General features: G+C 49.5%; 1 protein-coding gene across 9 annotated transcripts; it reads right to left on the minus strand.

Annotated features, from left to right (window-relative positions):
- Window positions 1-375: 375 nt before the first annotated feature.
- On the minus strand, window positions 376-18980 carry RMND5B (required for meiotic nuclear division 5 homolog B). Of its 9 annotated transcripts, XM_043585789.1 has the most exons (12): window positions 18897-18967; window positions 18605-18723; window positions 17188-17427; window positions 13111-13261; window positions 4815-4960; window positions 4539-4679; window positions 3926-4026; window positions 3578-3744; window positions 2508-2673; window positions 1214-1316; window positions 958-1112; window positions 376-871 (listed from the first exon to the last, which is right to left on the minus strand). In XM_043585789.1, exons 4-12 carry the CDS (start codon window positions 13247-13249, stop codon window positions 808-810), a joined length of 1182 nt encoding a protein of 393 aa, XP_043441724.1. In that variant the 5' UTR covers window positions 13250-13261; window positions 17188-17427; window positions 18605-18723; window positions 18897-18967; the 3' UTR covers window positions 376-807. The 9 variants fall into 9 exon arrangements, with proteins under 9 accessions (XP_043441724.1, XP_043441722.1, XP_043441721.1 ...); XM_043585787.1 differs by lacking the exon at window positions 17188-17427; XM_043585786.1 differs by having other exon boundaries at window positions 18605-18935.
- Window positions 18981-20138: the final 1158 nt, after the last annotated feature.

Genomic DNA, 20138 nt, shown 5'->3' on the forward strand with positions numbered 1-20138 from the left:
AGGCCCAGCACAGGGCTCCGTGGGTACACACAGTGACCAAGCTCCATGTGCCCTGGGGTAAACTGAAAAGAGCTTGAGACTGAGGGTCAGATCTGGTTTAAATTCTAAGCTCTCTCCTTTACAAGCTGTGAGCCCCGTAAGTCAACTCAGTTTGTCTTCCTAACTCCCCTCGCACTGCTTCCTAGTAAGGAGAGGAAAAGACTTTATACATGTTTGTGTAAAAGCATCTTGCCTGGGGTCTGACATCACCGGGCCCTTTCACCCAGTCAGGGATGTAAAGTGGGTTCTCTCTGGGTACAGTGGGCGTGCAGTGATTCCTTGTCGGTGAAGTAAGAAGGCCTGTGAATATATTTGCTCAGTTATAAAACCACGGCATTCAGTTCAAACCTGACTATTTACAGTGGGAAGTGGATACATACAGTTGTGAGGCTATACCACTGGAGCAGCAGATACAGCATGGGTGTAGCCATCAGCGACCCGGCTGGGGGCAGGATGCCAGGACTAGGAAGATGTCCGTGTTGCCTGCCAAGTCCTCTACCTCTCTGTTGGTTGTGACTAAGTCAGTGGCAGATACAGATAGGGAAACGGCTGGAGTACAGAGGCCAGTGTCTGCCTACCCTCATGGCCAAGGAGCCAGCTGCCTGGCACAAACTGGTTCATCTCCCTTCTTGGCCTCTGCCTGGAGTGGCACTCGGCCATTTGCGCTGAAGTGAACCACAATCCACAGACAGCAGCTACCCCCGCGTAGGCAAGACCAAGGCTCAAGGGTGAAAAGCCCCTTTTGACAAAGTTCCTCCCAGGCGGGTATCAGAATATGATGCGTTTCCCGTCAGCCGGGTTCTGCTCCATGGGACAGTAGGGACACTTGAGCCTGCAAAGGGAGGAGAACAAAGAGTGTCTCGGGGGCTGGCCAGCAGGAGAGCAAAACGGAGGTGGAGTAGAACCCGGGGAACTTACTTTCCACCGTTAATGAGCTTGTTGAGCGCATCTCGAGAGATCACGTGGCCACAGATGAGCTTGATGGGAGGGTTGGAATCTGACGTCTGCTGCCGTAGGATGGGGCAGGCAAACACCGAGTGGTACCAGCACTTCATGCCCAGTTCGATCTCGATCTGGGGGTGGGGGCACCACGGAGGGGTGAGCCCCACTTCTGGCCACGGCTGCCCTTCCTGGTGCTGCCGCCAGCCCACACCTCCCCCCCGCCAGGCCTCACCGGTAACTCATCCTTGTGACTCCAGACCCCCGTGCATTGCCGCTGCTCAATCACGGCCTTGATGTTCATCAGCACCGGCAGCGCCACACAGCCAGAGGCAAAGCTGCGGAACAAAGAGCAGGGGCTGCAGTGGCCCAGACCAAGGACCCAGAGGACAAAGGCACCAGCACACTGTTGTTGGCTTGTGTCCTGGGACAGGGTTCTAAAGTGGCACATGGTCAGATTGGTCCTTGAAAATCGCGCCGGTGGCTCATAAAGTGCCACGTGTGGTTAATGTGTGTCCAACTCTAGGATCATTCTAATGCACCCCTGAGTTTGCGAACCTATGGGAGAGACAAAAGGAAGATCTAGGGGGCAGATCCCTGCTCGTCCAACTACTGGAATGCCATTGCTGTGTTAGGGACAGTGATCGGTTTGCAGGGGCCCCAGCCTGCCTGTCTCCCCTGCTCTGTTGTCATAATGCACCTCTGACTGGTTGTCTACATGGTTGTCATCACTTGGAAACGGGGTTAGACTCAGATCTCACAGTGACTCAGGCAGGGGCAGGGAGTCGACTGGCTGGCGCCTCGGGTGCTAAATACCTATGATGCTCAGGGAAATCGTGCACTACAGAACCATCCTGAAGTGCCACTGGTGTCCCTGCTGGGAAACACTGTTCTATAACGTGAATCCTTCACCCTGGGGAGGGGAGGGGAGGGGTAGGAGGCTCCACAACCAGTCTAAATAAAATGGCACCGTGACGCTATCCATTGTGGTACAGTCTGAGGTTCTGGGGTCTGTGACGCCCTGGGCAAGTTCATTTGTGCATCGAGCCTTTGTGTTTTCTCATCTGTAAAATGAGGATATCCACCTGCAACTCATGACCTTGGGGAGTCATGAGAACATTACTGTAAAGGAGTCTTCCAAGGGAAAAGTCTCAATACATGTTACTCAGCCACTTTCAAATCTCCCTGAAGGGACGTGGTTTGAGATATGAGGTTGAGAGGACAGGCTGCAGGGGGTCTTGTGATAATTCAGGGGTGAGGTGCAGGCAAGACAGAGACCTCATTCCAAAGACCTTACAGAAGGGGAACGTTGACCCTGCCCCTGACCTTGCAGTGACATCAGGCCACAACTCTTCCTGATCTCAGCTTCTCCACCTGTAAGAACAGGTAACTCCTACCTGGAGGAATGACTGAAAGAGCCAGTTTAGGTTTGAGAGAACCAAGCACCATCCCTGGAACATGACTGGCCTTGGCAAACTGTTTCCCTGGAAACCCTCCCGCTGGCGCTGCCCCCACAGGGCTGCCTGTACCTGACGCTGAGGGGCGACTCCACCGAGAGCCCCAGCAGGGAACAGGCATCCCGGGTAAAGGTCTCGCAGATCTCTGCCCAGTGGCTGTTGTCCAGAAGGTGGCAGTAGGGTGACTTCTCCAAGCCCAGCCGCAGGTACACCAGACTGCCCATCATCACCTGGATTTCTACAAGGTGAGCAGGGCACAGGTTGGTGCACTGGCTGGGGAGCAGGGCACAGATCTGGGTGCACAGGCTGGAGAGCAGACTGAGCCCCGCAGTGCCCAGGGCCCTGAACAGGCTGAGGGGGCGATGAGATGCCCTCGGGCAAAACCAGTTTTCCCTAAAGTCCCATGTGGAGGCGGAGCCTCTTCATGTGTGGGGCAAAGAAGCATCCTCGCAAGGCAATCAGGAGAGTGTGACTTCGCTGCCCATCCTTTCAAGTGCACGATGAAGAGGGAGTCTCCCTCACGTTTCTCTTACCCCAACACTAGCTACTCTCCCTGTTAAAAAAACTTCCAGGTGGTATCTAGATTTATTAGCAGTGCCTGGTTTTCATAATTTCACAAATAAAACGTGAGGTGATAAGTAGATAGAAACAGAGCTAAAGAAAAAAGGGACCAATGGTAGGGGTGGTTACTAGCAGGGAACATCTGGAAAGTGAGGCTCAAATGACTAAGGTATGGAAATGCTGGTGTGACAGAAGGTTCATGAAGAAAGCTGTGGAGGACGTGCCGGGAAGGAGTGGGATTCTCCTAGGTAGGAGGCCTGTATTGAGGCCAGGCAGCATGAGGGCGTGGGTGTCCCGGGCACACACAGGCCTGCCCTGCTGAGTGTGGGTTTGGCACAGAGCAGGTGTCAGGGACCAGAGTGGTCTGAGATGATGGCAGAGGCAGATGCACAGGAAGAGCCTTGAGTTCGGAGTTCACCTCGGAGACAGTGAGGGAGCAGTCAGAGTTCTCACGCTGGGGAACGGCATCCTGGTTACATGCAGCCCCTCAGGTGGGGCAGGGACCAGCAGCCCAACAGCCTGACCCATGCTGACACCTGCCGGGGTCCAGCAGCACCCACCCTGGCACCCTGAGCACGTACCTCGCTGGTGCAGCCGTGCAAATGGCTGAAAGTGCCGGGCATAGCTGAGGGCCTCTAGCTGCTTCTCGGGGCCGCTTGCCAGGAGCCGGATGAAGTGCAGTCGGTGCAGCTTGAACTCCAGGGAACTGTTGAGCTCGAGCAGGCGCTGCCTGTGGGAGATGGCCCACCTGGGAAAAAAGGGAGCTGGTGGGGTACGAGAGGGGTCCTGGGAGAGCTGGGACTGAGGTGGGCTTCAAAAGCCTAAGTGAGGCCCATGACACAGGGCTGGAGTCATGTCAAGTACACTGGGTGACACGGAGACCACAGACATGCCCTGTGCCCCTCTGGCCCATCTGAGGACTAACTTACTCCAACGCCGGCCCTAGGTCTTGTTCGTGCAGAGCTTCCAGGATTCGATTCAGCTCCAGGAAAGGTTGCTTAAAGTCCAAGTCCACATTCAGGGTGGATTCCTGTGGGGGGAGAGCGCAGTCCCATCGCTGGACATTCAGTTCGGAACATTTCAGTTCTATAAGGCTGAGCATTACATGCTGGCCTCCCAGGGCGCAGACTACACACCCGCCCCAGCCCCAGGGTCTGAGACCTGCATGGAATAGCATGGTGAGAGCATTGTTCCTCTTCAGTCCTCTTGATTACATTAGGGAAAGCATTCTTTACTTTTACTGTGTGTTTTTAACACCTAACAAGTGCTACTTTGTTGTTTCACTAACCTGCCTATTTAAGAAAGGGCTATTGGGCCTCAACTCAGAACCCTGGCAGGCAACCAGCTCTAGCTAGAAGTTCTGACTTCATGACTTCACTTTCCATCATATATATGTTTAGAGCTACCTTCTATTTAGGCAGGGGAAATGATTTCCTTTCTAAAACGAACTTCTGTAAAGAATAACAGGAACCTGACATAAAGACAACTATCAAGCGGGAGCAGAACGGGCAGGTGCCAGCACCGTCCGGGCCAGGCCATTACCTGGCACAGCTCCTCGGCAACACTGAGCATGCCCTGCTGGTACAGGTGCTCCACGATGGCCATCTGTAGGATCTGCTGCTGCTTCTCCCGTGAGTCCCACACTGCGTCGGAGACGACACCACAGATCTCAGAGTCAAAGTTCTGACGAGGACAAGAGACAGGGCTCCGTGACTCAGCATCCGTGCTGCTCAGGCTCACTTTCCCACCTCCCACCGAGCCGGACACACTAGCTCCAGGGCATCCCCACCCCCAGCCCAGGGATGCCCGCAGGCTCACCCTGTCAATGGCTTTGCCCACTCGAGAGACGCTGCTGTGAATGTCCTTGTGGTCCGAAGCCAGTTTCTGCACGGTGTCTTTGATCTTCCGGCAGCACTGGGACATCACCAGGGAGAGGGTGGCAGAGAGAGGGGTCCCCTGGAGGGCTGCAGGGAAACACCGGCAGTGAGGCAGGACACAGAGGAGCACACCTTGTCCCTGCTTCCTCTAAACACCAGCCTGGAGGCCCGGGAGGAAGCCCTGAACTCCCGAGTAAAGATCTCAGCTTCTGTCCCACGTCCTGCCACTTTGTAACTGCATGCCTTGGAGCTGGTCAAGTGGGCCAAGTGGGTTCATCTCTCGGTTCATTTCCTCACCTGTAAAATGGTGTGACAATGCCGGCCCTGTACGCTGCTGTGAAATGTAGATGATTTGGGACTTCCTGTGGGTAAGCCCTTAATTTTAGCTCATTTAATCCTCACCACCGTGCTCTGCAGTGGGCACTATGAATATCCCGTCCTGTAGCTGAGGAAGCTGAGGCAGGAGCTTGCCAGGAGACAGCAATGACAGATGTAAAACCACCACCACACCTGAGGGCTCTTTATGGTCTTGTGTAAGATACCACATGTGAGAAGGCTTTGAACAACAAGGCACTATCCCTGTGTTCGTGCTTTTTATCAACCCAGAGAATACTGCCAGAGAAGCTCAAGGATATTTCTGGCTCACGCCCCCAGGCCTGCAATGGTTTTCAGGCCCCTCCTCCAGCCCAGCATCGATGCGCCTTCTTTAGGCAGCAGCACCTTGGGTCAGGGAAAGAAACATGACCCAGGAAGGTCGGGGAGTGTCTCAACTCCAAGACCAGACGCCCTGGAAGAGAGATGCATTCTGCTAAGATGCTGAACAATCACGATGGGAACTGGAGCTTCTGGAGCACTGTGACCACCTCAGGGGAGCAGTGCTCCGAGTATGAAGCCAGCATACACTGAGGGGATCACGTGAGCACCTGGACGCAGCTGAGCCTGGACATTTCAGTGACCTGAGTCCATAAATCCAGTCTTCCCGACCCCCGCCTGTTGGTTTAAGCTGGTCTGAGCTGAGTTTCTGTCACTTGTTTTTGGTTTCTGTTTGTTTTTGAGAGAGACAGTGTGTGTGTGAGCAGGGGAGGGACAGAGAGAGAGGGGATAAAATCCCAAGCAAGCTCCACACTGCCCGATGAGTAGCTCAAACTCACAAACCGTGAGATCATGACCTGAGCCAAAGTCAAGAGTCAGACCCTCAACCCACTGAGCCACCCCAGCACCCCCAGGGTTGTCACCTGTAACTGAATGTATCCTGACAAATACAGACAGGAGGCAGTGGATGGGCCACCCTCCTATGCTGGGGAGATGGGGCAGGACTGCATTCCACTCTGACATCAGTGCCACCTGCCCCAACCCCAGCTTGCCACTCATCTCTCATATTCTGCTCCATTCACGTCACAGAGGGCCACACTCTGCACATTCCCTGGCCACATTCCTGTTAGGACAAAGCAACAGCTTTCAGGAAACCAAACCCTTTTTGTGTTTTTTTAAAGTAAGCTCTAGGCCCAACGTGGGGCTTAAACTCACGATCCCAAGATCGAGAGTCACATGCTTTACCAACTGAGCCAGCAAGGTGCCCCGAAACCAAAGCCTTTTAACCTGAAATCACCAAATCTTCCCTGCCCAAGGACCCACAGACAACTACGAGCCCTGACAAATCCCCATCTGAGAAAACACAGTCTCCGTGTAAAGACGCTACGGCAGCCATCACCATCTGTTAACCAACAGCACAGTGTACAAGAGTTTCAGACCCACAGAAGGAAACCATTGTACTGCACACAGTTAACATGCCATCAAAGTCAAGGGCATTTGTTATAGCATGGCACAACCATATGATGGAATGGGAAGCCAAAAGGTACAAGGATGAGGCAGAATTCTATGTACTAATACAGAACATTCCCCAAGACAAACCAGGAAAGCAAGGCACAGGAAAGCATGTACTTTATTCTACCCTTTTTGCGTTTGGGGAAAAAAAAAAAAAAAAAAAGAGGGGGAATAGACACACATGCCACCTATATGGGCACCCAGATGTTGTCTAGAAGGGCACCTGAGAAACCAGGGACAGGGCTTGACTTGGGAAAGAGGCACACAGACACTGGGAATCAAGGGTGAAAGGGAGACTCACTTTTCACTGTAAGCTTTTCTGACCTTAGTCTTTTTCCATGTGCATGCTTTCTTTAAAAAAAAAAAAAAAAAAAAGATAAAAAGGAAACAAACTCTATACATTTATTTGTTCTTCTCAGTGCTACTAGTGTAGCAATTCTGAAAATACTTTCCATGTACCACAGAAATCAAGCAGATGAGAAATTTATTAATGTTGTTCGGAGTCAGGCTTCTCACGGATGCAGAAAAGAGATCTGGCTATGGATGGGGGAAGCCTAGGAAGAACCCTGGATATTGGATTGAAATCAGAGGTATCCACACAAACCCATGGCCTGCAACATACAAAGATCTGTCTGCTAAAAAAACAGATACAACCCCTCAGTAACAACCCAGATCTTGCTTTCCAACTACCATTTTCCACCAAAAGAACCAGTCTCCTTGTAGAAAGAAATTACTGATTCCAGGAACTATCTTATTGTGTAGCCCAAGAAAAAATAAACTAGACTTTGTCAATATTAAAAATTTTATGCTTCGGGGGTGCCTGGGTGGCTTAGTCGGTAAAGCATCAGACTTCAGCTCAGGTCATGATCTCATGGTTCAGGAGTTCTAGCCCCGTGTCAGGCTCTGTGCTGACAGCTCAGAGCCTGGAGCCTGCTTCAGATTCTGTCTCCCTCTCTCTCTGCCCCTCCCCTACTCATGCTCTCTCTCTGTCAAAAATAAATAAAAACATTAAAAAAAATTTTTTTTTTAATTTTATGCTTCAAGGCACCTGGGTGGCTCAGTCAGTTAAGTGTCTGACTTTGGCTCAGGTCATGACCTCACAGTTCATGGGTTCGAGCCCTGCATTGGGCTCTGTGCTGACAGCTCAGAGCCTGGAGCCTGCTTTGTATTTTGCCTCCCTCTCTCTCTGCCCCTCCCCCTCTGTCTCTGTCTCTCTCAAAAGTAAATAAACATAAAAAAAAAATTTATGCTTCAAAGGATACTATCAAAAAAGTGAAAAGACATGACAAGTGCCTGGGTGGCTCAGTCAGTTAAGCTTTAAATTTTTTTTATGTTTATTTTTGAGAGAGACAGAGACAGAGTGCAATTGGGGGGGGGGGTGGGGCAGAAGGCGCTGTACAGAGAGAGAGGGAGACACAGAATCCAAAGCAGGCTCCAGGCTCTGAGCTGTCAGTACAGAGCCCAACGTGGGGCTCGAACTCGTTAACCACAATATCATGACCTGAGCCAAAGCTGGGCGCTCAACCAACTGAGCCACCCAAGCGCCCCTCAGTCAGTTAAGCTTTAGACTCTCGATTTAGGCTCAGGTCATGATTTCATGGTTCATGAGATTGAGCCCTGCGTTGGGCTCTGCAATGACAGTGCGTGGGGCCTGCTTGGGATTCTCTCTCCCCCTCTCCCCCACTCTCTCTTTTTCAAAATAAATGAATAAACTTAAATACACACACACACACACACACACACATATATCCACTAAGAGTCTACTATTAACATATAGGGGCGCCTGGATGGCTCAGTCAGTTGGGTGTCCGACTTTGGCTCACCATTTGTGAGTTCGAGCCCCACATCGGGCTCTCTACTGACAGCTCAGAGCCTGAAGCCTGCTTCGGATTCTGTGTCTGCTTCTCTCTCTGCCCCTCCCCCCACTCACACTCTGTCTCTCTCAAAAATAAAATAAAAACATTAAAAAAATTTTTTTTAAGAATATATAAAGAACTTGTACAACTCAACAATAAAGAGAGCCCATTTAAAAATGGGAAACAATTAAGTAGACATTTCTCTAATGAAGATATATGTTCAAGAAGCACATGAAAAGATGCTCAGCATCATGAGTCAGTAGGGAAATGCAAAGCAAAACCACAGTAAGATATCACTTCATACTCACTAGGATGGCCATAATCAAAAAAACAGGTAAAAACAAGTATTGATGAAGATAGGAGGAAATTTGAACCCACATACATTGCTGGTGGGAAGGCAAAATGTTGCATCTACCTTTGGAAAACAGTCTGCCAGTTCCTCAAAAAGTTAACAGAGAGTTACCACATGACCCAGCATAGAAAAAAAGATGCAAGTACTGATAATACTGTAACATGTCTGAGCCTTGAAAACATTATGCTAAGTGAAAGAAGCCAGACATAAAGGCCACATACTGTAGGAATGCATTTGTACGAAGTATCTTGGATAGGTAATCCATGGAGACAAAGTAGGTAAGTGGCTGCAGGATGTGAAAGAAGGGGAGAAAAGGAGTGATGGTTGGTGGGTAGGATTCGTTTTTGGGGTGATGAAAATTCTGAAATTAGATAGTGGTAGTGATGGTACAGCCGTGTAAATACACTAACAACCACTGAACTGCACACTTTAAAAGAATGAAACTTAAGGGGCACCTGAGTGGCTCAGTTAAGCGTCTGACTTTGGCTCAGGTCATGATGTCATGTTTTGTGAGTTCGAGCCCCATGTCAGGCTCTGTGCTGACACCTCAGAGCCTGGAGCCTGCTTCGAATTCTGTGTCTCCTTCTCTCTCTGCTCCTCCCTGTTCACACTCTGTCTCTCTCTCAAAAAATAAACAAAAAATGTTTAAAAACAAAAAAAGAATGAAACTTAAATTACAGCTCAATTAAAAAAAAAGGACATAGGAATTGGGTGACCTCTGGTCAAATCTAGGACAATTTAAGCATCAAAATAAATAGTAACAGTAATGGATTATAGCCCATCGAATAAAATAAGAATCTATGAGGTGTGAGCTAATAAATAAATAAATAAATAAATAAATAAATAAATAAATAAATAAGGGAAAGGAAAGCTGAATGCCAATGAATACAGTGGACCCTTGAGCAACACAGGACTTAAAGGTGCTGACCCCATGCAGTCAAAAATCTGTGTATAATTTTTGTTTTTAATTTTTTATTAAAAAAATTTTTTTGGGGGCGCCTGGGTGGCGCAGTCGGTTAAGCGTCCGACTTCAGCCAGGTCACGATCTCGTGGTCCGTGGGTTCGAGCCCCGCGTCGGGCTCTGGGCTGATGGCTCGGAGCCTGGAGCCTGTTTCCGATTCTGTGTCTCCCTCTCTCTCTGCCCCTCCCCCGTTCATGCTCTGTCTCTCTCTGTCCCAAAAATAAATAAACGTTGGAAAAAAAATTAAAAAAAAAAAAATTTTTTTTTTAATGTTTAATTTTGAGACAGAGAAAGAGCACAAGCAGGGGAGGGGCAGAGAGAGAGGGAGACACAGAATCTGAATCAGGCCCCAGGCTCCAAGCTGTCAACACAGAGCCTGATGAAGGGCTTGAACTCATGGACCGCAAGATCATGCCCTGAGCCGAAGTTGGACGCTCAACTGACTGAACCACCCAGGAGCCCCATTTAATTTTGTATTTTAGAGAGACAGAGTGCACAAGTGGGAGACAGGGGAGGAGGAGGAGGAGGAGATGGTGGCGGGGGGGGGGGGGTGGGGAGGAGAGAAAGAGAGAGAGAGAATCCCAAGCAGGCTCCTCACCATAAGCGCAGAGCCAAATGTGGGGCTCAAACTCACAAACTGTGAGATCATGACCTGAGCCAAGATCAAGAATCAGATGCTTAACTGACTGAGCCACCCAGGCACCCACCCCCCTTTTTAAAAGTTTATTTGAAGGTTTACAGCTTTAGCTTTTTTTTTTTTTTTTTTTTTTAGTTTTTCTTTTTCTTAATGTTTATTTTTGACGTGGGGGGTGGGCAGACAGAGGGGGACAGAGGATCTAAAGTGGGTTCTGGACTGATAGCAGCAAGCCCAATGTGGGGCTCAAACTTACAAATCACAAAAGCATGACCCAAGCAGAAGTTGGACACTCAACCAACTGAGCCACCCAGGTGCCCCATCTCTTTTTTTTTCCCCCAGGAATAGAATTTAGTGATTCACCACTTACATATAACACCCAGTGCTCATTCCAACAAGTGTCCTCCTTAATGCCCCTTGCCCATTTAGCCCATTTTTTAAAAAAAATTTTAATTAATCTCTGTGCCCAATGTGGGGCTCAAAGTCATGACTCCAAGATCAACAGTCGCATGCTCTATCCCCTGAACCAGTCAGGCAGCCCTAACTTTTGATTCCCCAAAAACTTAACTACAAATAGCTTACTGTTAACTGGAAGCCTTACCAATAACATAAACAGTCAATTGACACATATTTTGTATGTCAGGTATTATGTACTGTATTTTTACAATAAAGCTAGGAAAAAGAAAATGTCATTGAGAAAATCATACAGAATAAGAAATATATTTATAGTACTGTACTGTATTTATGGAAAAACAAATCTGCATGTAAGTGGACCCTCACAGTTCAAATCTGTGTTGTTCAAGACTCAAATGTATGTAAGGAACGACAGAGCAGAAAAAGTCACCCATGTTGCAACCAGCTTTGTAATAACTAATTAAAGGCAAGAAACCTCAATGGACACTAAAGTTAGTGGGCTGACATTTGATAACGCTCAGGACATTTACACAGTCTCAAAGCATCTCTCCTCAAATTTCTTACTAATTAACTGGTGAGAAATATTACCCTTACAGGGAGAGGGGGGTAAGGGGAGGGAGGGAACCTGGTGGACCCTTCTTAACCAAGTAATCAAAGTTCACATCACCAATCATGGAACAAGCTGACACCTTGTACCTCCTGATATGATGCACTGAGAACCATACTGCTTCTAAAGTACTGCTACCCAAGATGTAAAATCTGACCGAGGAGGAAACAGCAGACAGGTCCAAACCAAGAGATATTCTGCAAGACCATTAGCCTTAGTGTTTCAAAAAAATTTTTATAACATTTATTATTTTTGAGAGACAGAGAGAAACAGAGCAAGAGCAGGGCAGGGGCAGAGAGAGAGGGAGACACAGAATCTGAAGCAGGCACCAGTCTCTGAGCTATCAGTACAGAGCCCGTTGGGGGGCTTGAACCCATGAACCACGAGATCATGACCTGAGCTGAAGTCGGACAGACAACTTAACCGACTGAGCCACCAAGGTGCCCCTAGCCTTAATTCTTCAAAAATGTCAAATGTCCTGAAAGACAAAGACCAAGTAAAAGAAATGTCCCAGGTTTAAAAAACCAAAGATTATGGGGTGCCTGGGTGGCTCAGTCAGATAAGTGTCCAACTTCGGCTCAGGTCATGGATTGCATGGTTTGTGGGTTCAAGCCCCCTGTCGGGCTCTGTGCTGACAGCTCAGGGCCTGGAGCCTGCTTCGGATTCTGTATCTCCCTCTCTCTCTGCCCCTCCCCCACTTGTGCTTTGTCTCTCTCTCTCTCTCTCTCAAAAATAAATAACATTAAATTAAAATTTAATTAATAAATTTATAAATAAATTTATTAAAATTAAAACATAAAATTAAAAAAGAAAAAACAAAGATTAGACATGGGAAACAATGTAGTGCATGATCCTGGAATGGGGAATAAACTTAAAAGGTTTTATGAAAACCATCGGACAATGATAAAATCAAAGTATGAGCTGAATTGATTAGGCCATCATATTGTATTAATATTTAACTTATTGATTTTAATAATTACACTTTACTTATGTAAAAGAATACCCTTGACCTTAGGAAATACACACCGAAAGTTTAGGGGCCAAGTGGTTTGAGATCTGCAACTTACTTTCAAATGGTGAAAAAAGTAAGAGTATGCAAGAGAAGTGATAAAGCAAATCTGGCAATCGTATCCACAGTTTGTGAATTTGGAGGAAGAGTATATATGAGTTCTTTATACTATTCCTGGAACTTTTCTGTAAATTTGAAACTACCCCAAAATGTCTTCTTTTTGAAAGAAGAAAGCAAGTGGGGGAGGTAGAGAGTGACAGAGAGAATCAAGCAGGCTCTGCGCCCAGCACGGAGCCCCACACACGGCCTGATCGCATGACCCTGAGATCATGACCTGAGCCGAAATCAAGATTTGGACACTTAACTGACTGAGCCACCCAGGCACCCCTAAATTAGTTAACTTCTGTTGGGACTTTTGAAATAGCTCAGAATGACTTCCATTATCCTTCAAGGAGGCCTAGGGATCCATGTACTGATGTCCACAAACCATCATCCTTCTAGAAGCCTGTCACCAAGCACCCCTGGGGTCTCCTAGGCTCCCCCCGGAGGCAGACATGGGGCTCTCACGGGGGACACCCACCTGCATTGGCCAGCTCAGCCCGCAGCTGGCCCACGTAGTGTAACAGCTCCTCCAGGCTCTGCTCACAGTGCTGCCCGTAGGTCAGAAACTTCTGCAGGACCTTGTCCACCTCTCTCTCCACACTCGCACACTGCTCCATGGTGGCCTCTGCCTGTGGGTGGAAGGGGTCCGCTGCATCAGGCCCCACCTGGGCTGGGGGGGGGGGGTGCGTGGTAGGGAGGGCTCCCAGATCCCCCTCGCCACACCCATGTCATTTATCAATGCTCAGAAATTCCCAGCTTCAAATAGGAGTCCACAGCGCCCATCACTCCAGCCAGGGGGCCCTGTGGGGGGGGTCCAGGCAAGCATAAGGACAGGTTTTCTGAATCATGGTGACAAAATTACTGTTTTCAACTCTTTTCATTCTATAATCCTTGTTCATCTCTTTTTTCTTTAAAAATTTTTTTTAATGTTTATTTACTTTTGAGAGAGAGAGAGACACACACACACACACAGAATCCACAACAGGCTCCAGGCTCTGAGCTGTCAGCATAGACCCCGACGTGGGGCTCAAACCCACAGACTGCAAGATCATGGCCTGAAGCCAAAGTCAGCCACTCAACTGACTGAGCCACCCAGGTGCCCCTTTGTTCATCTCTTTTTAATCAGAAGAAAGATGGGGCGCCTGGGTGGCGCAGTCGGTTAAGCATCCGACTTCAGCCAGGTCACGATCTCGCGGTCCGTGAGTTCGAGCCCCGCGTCAGGCTCTGGGCTGATGGCTCGGAGCCTGGAGCCTGTTTCCGATTCTGTGTCTCCCTCTCTCTCTCTGCCTCTCCCCCGTTCATGCTCTGTCTCTCTCTGTCGCAAAAAAAATAAAAATAAACGTTGAAGAAAAAAAAAAAGAAGAAAGAGCAGGACTCCCAGAGCCTTCAGCAGACAATACTATCTAGTAGAAATACATACAGATGCTGCCTATTTTCATATTTCATGTATTTTTATATATTCATCATAAGTGCCTTCTCTTTGGCTAGTGGACTTGGTTTTCCACATACCACAGTGATAGAAGCCACAAAGGCAGTCCTCGAATGGCTGATAACTGAAAATGCAGCCTAAAGAACAACTGTCCACCACGTGGGCCTGATGGGCTTTGCCTCAGCAAAGCATATTCAGCAGCCCTTGCTGCTCACCCACAGACAGGCAGCCTGTGTCCAGCCAGCCTGAAACTTTGCTCCCTCCAGGCTCCGTGCTGCTTCTGCTCCCGGGTATGCTATTAGCCCTCAGTCGTCACTCTTGAGAAGCTGGCTCATCCTTTCTGAGGCAGCTCAAAGATCACCTCCTCCAGCAGCCATCCCTAGCTTACTGCTGCTCGGCTCCCTCAACTCCCACATGGCCCCCTTCAATTTCAGTTTGGATCACCAGATAATGTGAGATATTTGAGTAAACTGGGTATTTGAGGGCCTGCCTCCCCCATTGGACTAGAACATCTCTCATCTTCTTCCCTCCCTTCTCATTATACCATTAAAAGAAAGCTGACTTTTCTTATACCACCACCAAGGTGCCTTCCTCAGTCCCTTCCACCCTGGGCCCACGACTCCCCTCTATTCCAGAGCAGCTTTTGATGCTGACCACATGGATAGTCCTCAAAATGTCAGTGACAGAGTTCCCTCCCTATCGTTCCATCCAATGGATTTGAAAGGAAAGGGCTCTCTTGAATGTTCAAATCTAGCCAGCTGTCCATTCTCTCAAAGAAGGGTCCAGAGTAACACACAAGAATCCCATGGCTGAGGGGACCGTCGGGATGCTCCCGGTTTCATGAGACTCCCCATTCACACCGGCAGTGCCAGCCCCGGCCTCATCATCTTGGCCCAGCCTGTAGCCCCCTCCTTCGCAGACAAGGGATGAGTGATGGGGAAATGGCAACCAGGGCCTAGAGATGTGGTTTTGCCCTTTATCCTTATGGCTGATGTCATCACACTAGAATTTGTAATCATAATTGTGATGTACAGAGGTCATGCCTCCCTCCTCATGCCCCCTGGGCAAATACCCTACAACTGAATATGAGCCATACGGGCAAAATATACCAGGGACTCCTGTCTGAATAGTAATAATTATTATTACTCCTACTAATAATGTTTCATAGGGGCTTAACATGTGCCAGGCACTGTTCTAATGACTTTGCGTGCATTAACTAATTTAGGTTTTTTTTTTATGTTTATTTATTTATTTTGAGGGGGGGCAGGGGCAGAGAGAGAGAATCCTAAGCAGCCTCTGCACTGTTAGCCAGAACCCGACACAGGGCTCAATCTCACAACCAACTATGAGATCATAACCTGAGCCAAAATCAAGGGTCAGACACTTAAGCGATTGAGCCACCCAGGCGCCCCGGATTTAATTCTTATCAAAACACCATGAAGTAGGTCCAGTTATTAGATCCATTTTACAGATGACAGAAGATTAAATAACTTGCCCAAGGTCATGAAGCTAAGAAAGGGGAGGACCTGGTAAGTGAAGCCAGCCAGTCTGGCTCCAGAGCCCTTCTCTGAAGCACTTCACATCACACTTAAACCAGCTTAAACAGGCCGCCATCTCACCAGGAGAGGAAAGCAGCCAGTATCTGTGGCTGGAATGAGTGCACAGCAATGATTAATGACACCAAGCAACAGAAAACCAACCACACAGCCTGTGAGATGATCAACTAGGAAAGATGGCACCACAAAAGAGTGTTTGCCAAGAGTTGGGGAACCAACTAGGATCACAATCTACCAAAAACAAATATAGCTCAAGAAAGGTCAGGACCTCACCGAGGTCAAACAAGTCTAACCCTGTGGGACACCAACCGAGGCCAGGATTATCTAAGGGAAGCCCAAGTCAACATCTCGAAATTGTATCAAAAAGCTGAGGGAGGAGTTGGGTATAAGGATTTTCACCCCAGCACTGTGTGTTGTGGCAGGAAGTGTAAGACAATCTAGGAGCCACAGGGAGAGGCATTGGAGGGGGGAGGCGCTGATAAGTCAAGGAAGTAAAATATGGGAGATACATCTATGGAAAGCTGGTTAGCATTTAGAAGCCACCTCAGAGATACTCACAGGATCATCAATAAAATCCCAAAAACACAGCCCTGAAGGGGAAAAAAGAAACAAGGAACTCTAGGCAGAATACCATTTATGTAAATTAAAAATCTATGGGGACGCCTGGGTGGCGGAGTCAGTTGAGCGTTGAGCGTCTGACTTCGGCTCAGGTCATGATCTCACAGCTTGTGAGTTCGAGCCCCACGTCAGGCTCTGTGCTGACAGCTCAGAGCCTGAAACCTGCTTCAGATTGTGTCTCCCTCTCTCTCTGCCCCTAACCCACTCACATTCTGTCTCTGTCTCTCTCAAAAACAAATAAACATTAAAAAAAATTTTTTTTTAAATCTATGCGTACAAACAAGGACACAGGCAAATAAAAGGATTTATACTAAACATAGCAGGGTGGTTTCCTGTGGGCGGAGGGTGGGGGGAGAAGGAAGGAAAGGGGATAAAAGGGAATACATAAATAAATACAAAAGAGATAGAGGCCCTGCCTGAACCAGTTAAATGTATAAGGAACTGAGGAGTCTGATGAACTCAATAAAATCTAAAATAAAATAAATAAGCCAGGAAAACAGAACTGCATGCAAGTATTCTACCCAAAAGCCCAGGAGGCTAATTCAGTGTGTCCACAGTGAGCCACTGTGCCTCAACCACAGTCGGTCATGTTCACCGGGCACTAGGATGGATGAGTGTGAGTTTGTCTTTGACAAGCTTCATGATGAATCCAGTGGAATTTCATGTCCATTTCCAGCCCTCCTCCCCAAGGTCTCACATGTACAGAAACGATCCACTAGGACGATCCCTTCAAACAACACATCAGACCCTGTCACCCCTTGACTCAACACTGCCTGGCTTGACGCACAAGCCGTGTGTAGTTACACATTCGCTTCCTTTGCACAAGCTACTCCTGTGTCCAGAGTGCCCTGTGCACTCCTCTGTATGGAGGCCACAAGAAGCAGTTTAATCACCAGCTCCCCACAAGGCCCTCGACGAAATCCCCCCTGGTGTCTCCTTCTGGTTCGCAAACCTCTGTGGAAGACACCCATTCCACACTCCTCTGAGTCCTCAGCACTGTGGCACAGTAACTGCCTCTTTACAGGTCTCCTACTAGACTGTGAGCTGCTCAGGGCTGGAGGCCAATCTTGTCCTCTTTCTCCCCTCAGCACCCAGCCCAGGGCCTGGTCCACAGTGGCTGTTCAGTGAATTCTTGCTGATTAAATGGCGCATCCATCTCCTAACCGTTGGGCTAGGGGACCTGAGCTTGAACCTGCAGGGGGGTGGACAGGAAGACACATGAATAAAGTATTAAAATCCCCACTAAGGCATGCATGGGTTTTGTCCCCAGTCAGTCTTCAGCATCCTGAAACAGAAGGGCCCCCTTCTGAGGCAAAAGGGAAGAAAGAAAGCTTATGCAAAACACAGAAAGGTCCCCTTTGCCATTTGACACAGAACTGGACAGCCTTGGGGCACCGGGATTGAGCGTCTGACTTTGGTTCAGGTCATGATCTCACAGTTTGTGGGTTCGAGCCCCGCATCTCGCTCTGTGCTGACATCGCAGAGCCTGCTTCAGATCCTCTGAACCCCCTCTTTCTGCACCTCCCCCGCTCACTCGCTGTCTCTCTCAAAAATAAAAAAAATAAACATTAAAAAAAAAATACCTAGGACTGGACAGCTTCCATTGACCCAACTCTTACACTTCTGCACCCCTCACTTCTATCCAGTCTCCACCCTGCCCACCAGTCCTCTGCTTAAAACCCAACAGATCCCTACTGTACTCAGAATAAAATCCCCTCCTTTTTTTTAGTTTATTTATTTCTTTTAGTAATCTCTACACCCAACACGGAGCTCGAATTCACCACCCTGAGATCAAGAGTCACATGCTCCTCTGAGCCAGCCAGGTGCCTCCCACCTCCTTTTTATGGCCCACGAGGCTCTATGTGAGCTGACTTCCAACCACCCCTCCTTGCTCAGCTACCACTCTCCCCTTCACTGCCCATACTCCAACCATACCAGCCTCCTTTCTGTCCTTGACTACAATGAGTTTATTTCTGTCTCAGGGCCTGTGACTGGCTGTTCCCTCTGCCTGATACACTCTTCCCCCAAATCTTCCCATGACTGGCTCCTTGTCAGGGTCCAATGTCAACATCATCTCTTCAGAGGTGCTCTCCTACATCACAGTATCTAATGTTGACCCTTCTGCTCCACCCCCACTCCAGACACCCTATCTTATCACCCCGTTCCTTCTCTTCATTATACATCCCTAGTTGAAGTTTCAAATCTTTCGTCATCAGCCAAAACTGGAGGACAAAGCCCACCATTTGCAACTCCTAAGCTGTAACTCCTACTAGGAATTTCGCCTGCATTAACGTGCAAATGACTGGCACACTCCTACTCATCCTTCAGAAGACCCTGATTGAAAGCGCCGTCTGGCCCCCTCCGGTTACCTCAGACCCGGCCGGGTCGCACTAGAACGCGTCCTCTCAGTTCGAGGGACTCCCCTGGCAGAGGCGGCTCCTCCAGGGTCCTGTGAGTCCGTCGGACTCCAGCTGCTCCGGGCCGACGACTGGGGAGAAAACAAGCCCACAGGCAGGCTGGGGCGGGCGCCTGAGGGGCTGCGGAGAAGGCCCAGAGCCTGGGAGCGCGGCGGAGCTCCCGTCCCCCGCGCCCCCGTTGGCCGGCCTGGCGCCCCTTGTCCTGGGCCCGCACCTCACCGCCCGGAAGCCAGCCGGTTCTCACCTCTTCCCACAGCCGGAGCCCTGGCTTCCGGCGCCTCTGTCATCGGAACCGGAAGTCTCGGCGGTTGCTGGGCTGGGCTGGACCCGCCCACTCGCGGCCTCGCGGAGGGGTGGCCGTCCCTGGAGCCCGGCTTTGGGCCGGAGCGCCGGGCTTTCCCCTCCCGCACTCCAAGAGTGGAGTCGCCCGCAGGAGGTGCCTTGCCGCCGGAAGCCGCGCCTCCAACCGTCCGGCGGTCGCCTCTGGGCTTCACTGGGCGTCCGCAACCGCCTGCAGAGCTGCGACCCTCCCAGTCGGCAGGAAGGAATCGTGCCGACCACTTGCCCCCCGGCGGGGCTGCGTGTGCCTGGTCGGCCCGACTTCTCCACCCGGGTCCCAGCGGCCCAACTCGGCTTTCGGAAGCCCCAAACCCAGAACAACTGTGCCTCCCCGGCTCCTTGCCTTTCGCCTTCCTTCAAAGGGAGGACAATACCGAACAGCATAGTGCATGTTAGGGGTGCAGGAGTTAAACTTTCCTGATGTGGTTCCTTGGTGCTCTTTATGAAACATCAAGCGATGTTTAAATTTTTTTTTTTTTCTGCCCAGCCTCGCTGGTCCCCTAAGCCTGTACTTGATATACCCACTGGGTATTCAACAGAAGGATTCTGCTGGTGGCGGGGGTCCCAGCCCCTGTCTGGCTGCCCTCTGAGAACGCCCCCCTTGAGGGGCGGGGAGTGGGGTGGGGGAGAGATGGGGGTTGCAAAATGGCCCTAAGGAGGAAGGGTAAGGGTTAGGAAGGGAGAGGAGACCTAGGCCAGGATGGAATTCACGATACCCCCCAGACCCCCTTCCTACACAGGGGAGGGGCAGAGAAACTCTCCATTTCCTCCGCAGGCCTCAGGGATTTGGACTAGAAACAGCCCAAGAAAAAAGACTCTTATCTCTTGTTTCCGTGATTTCCTGCTCCCTTTTGGGGCTAGTCTCATTCCAGAGCAACCTCCCCTCCAACCCTCCAGGCCTCCTTCCCACCTCCACCCACCCCAAATGCTCTTGCGCAATCTTGTTTTCTGTATAGCGTTTGCACAATCCAGTTGTGTTTTCTTTATAGCATTTGACTTGAAATTGTCTTGTGTGTTTATTCGTTTATTCTGTTTTCCGGCCCCTAACACATACACACCCTTTAGGATAAAAGGTCCTTTGGAGTAAGGACTCTAGACTCATCACTGCTGTATCCTCAACACCACGTTCTTGGGACACAGTAAGTGC

Source organism: Prionailurus bengalensis, chromosome A1 (genome assembly GCF_016509475.1).
Source record: "Prionailurus bengalensis isolate Pbe53 chromosome A1, Fcat_Pben_1.1_paternal_pri, whole genome shotgun sequence".
Lineage (NCBI taxonomy): Eukaryota > Metazoa > Chordata > Mammalia > Carnivora > Felidae > Prionailurus > Prionailurus bengalensis.

Bases quoted from the DNA above. Each gene is read 5' to 3' on its own strand.
- RMND5B (XM_043585784.1), bottom strand. From the start codon at position 13,249: ATGGAGCAGTGTGCGAGTGTGGAGAGAGAGGTGGACAAGGTCCTGCAG. The intron at 2,674-3,577 runs GTACGTGCTCAG...CTCACCTTGTAG, and splicing joins TGCACGGCTGCACCAGCGAG to AAATCCAGGTGATGATGGGC. The intron at 1,113-1,213 runs GTGAGGCCTGGC...CCCCACCCCCAG, and splicing joins GTCACAAGGATGAGTTACCG to ATCGAGATCGAACTGGGCAT.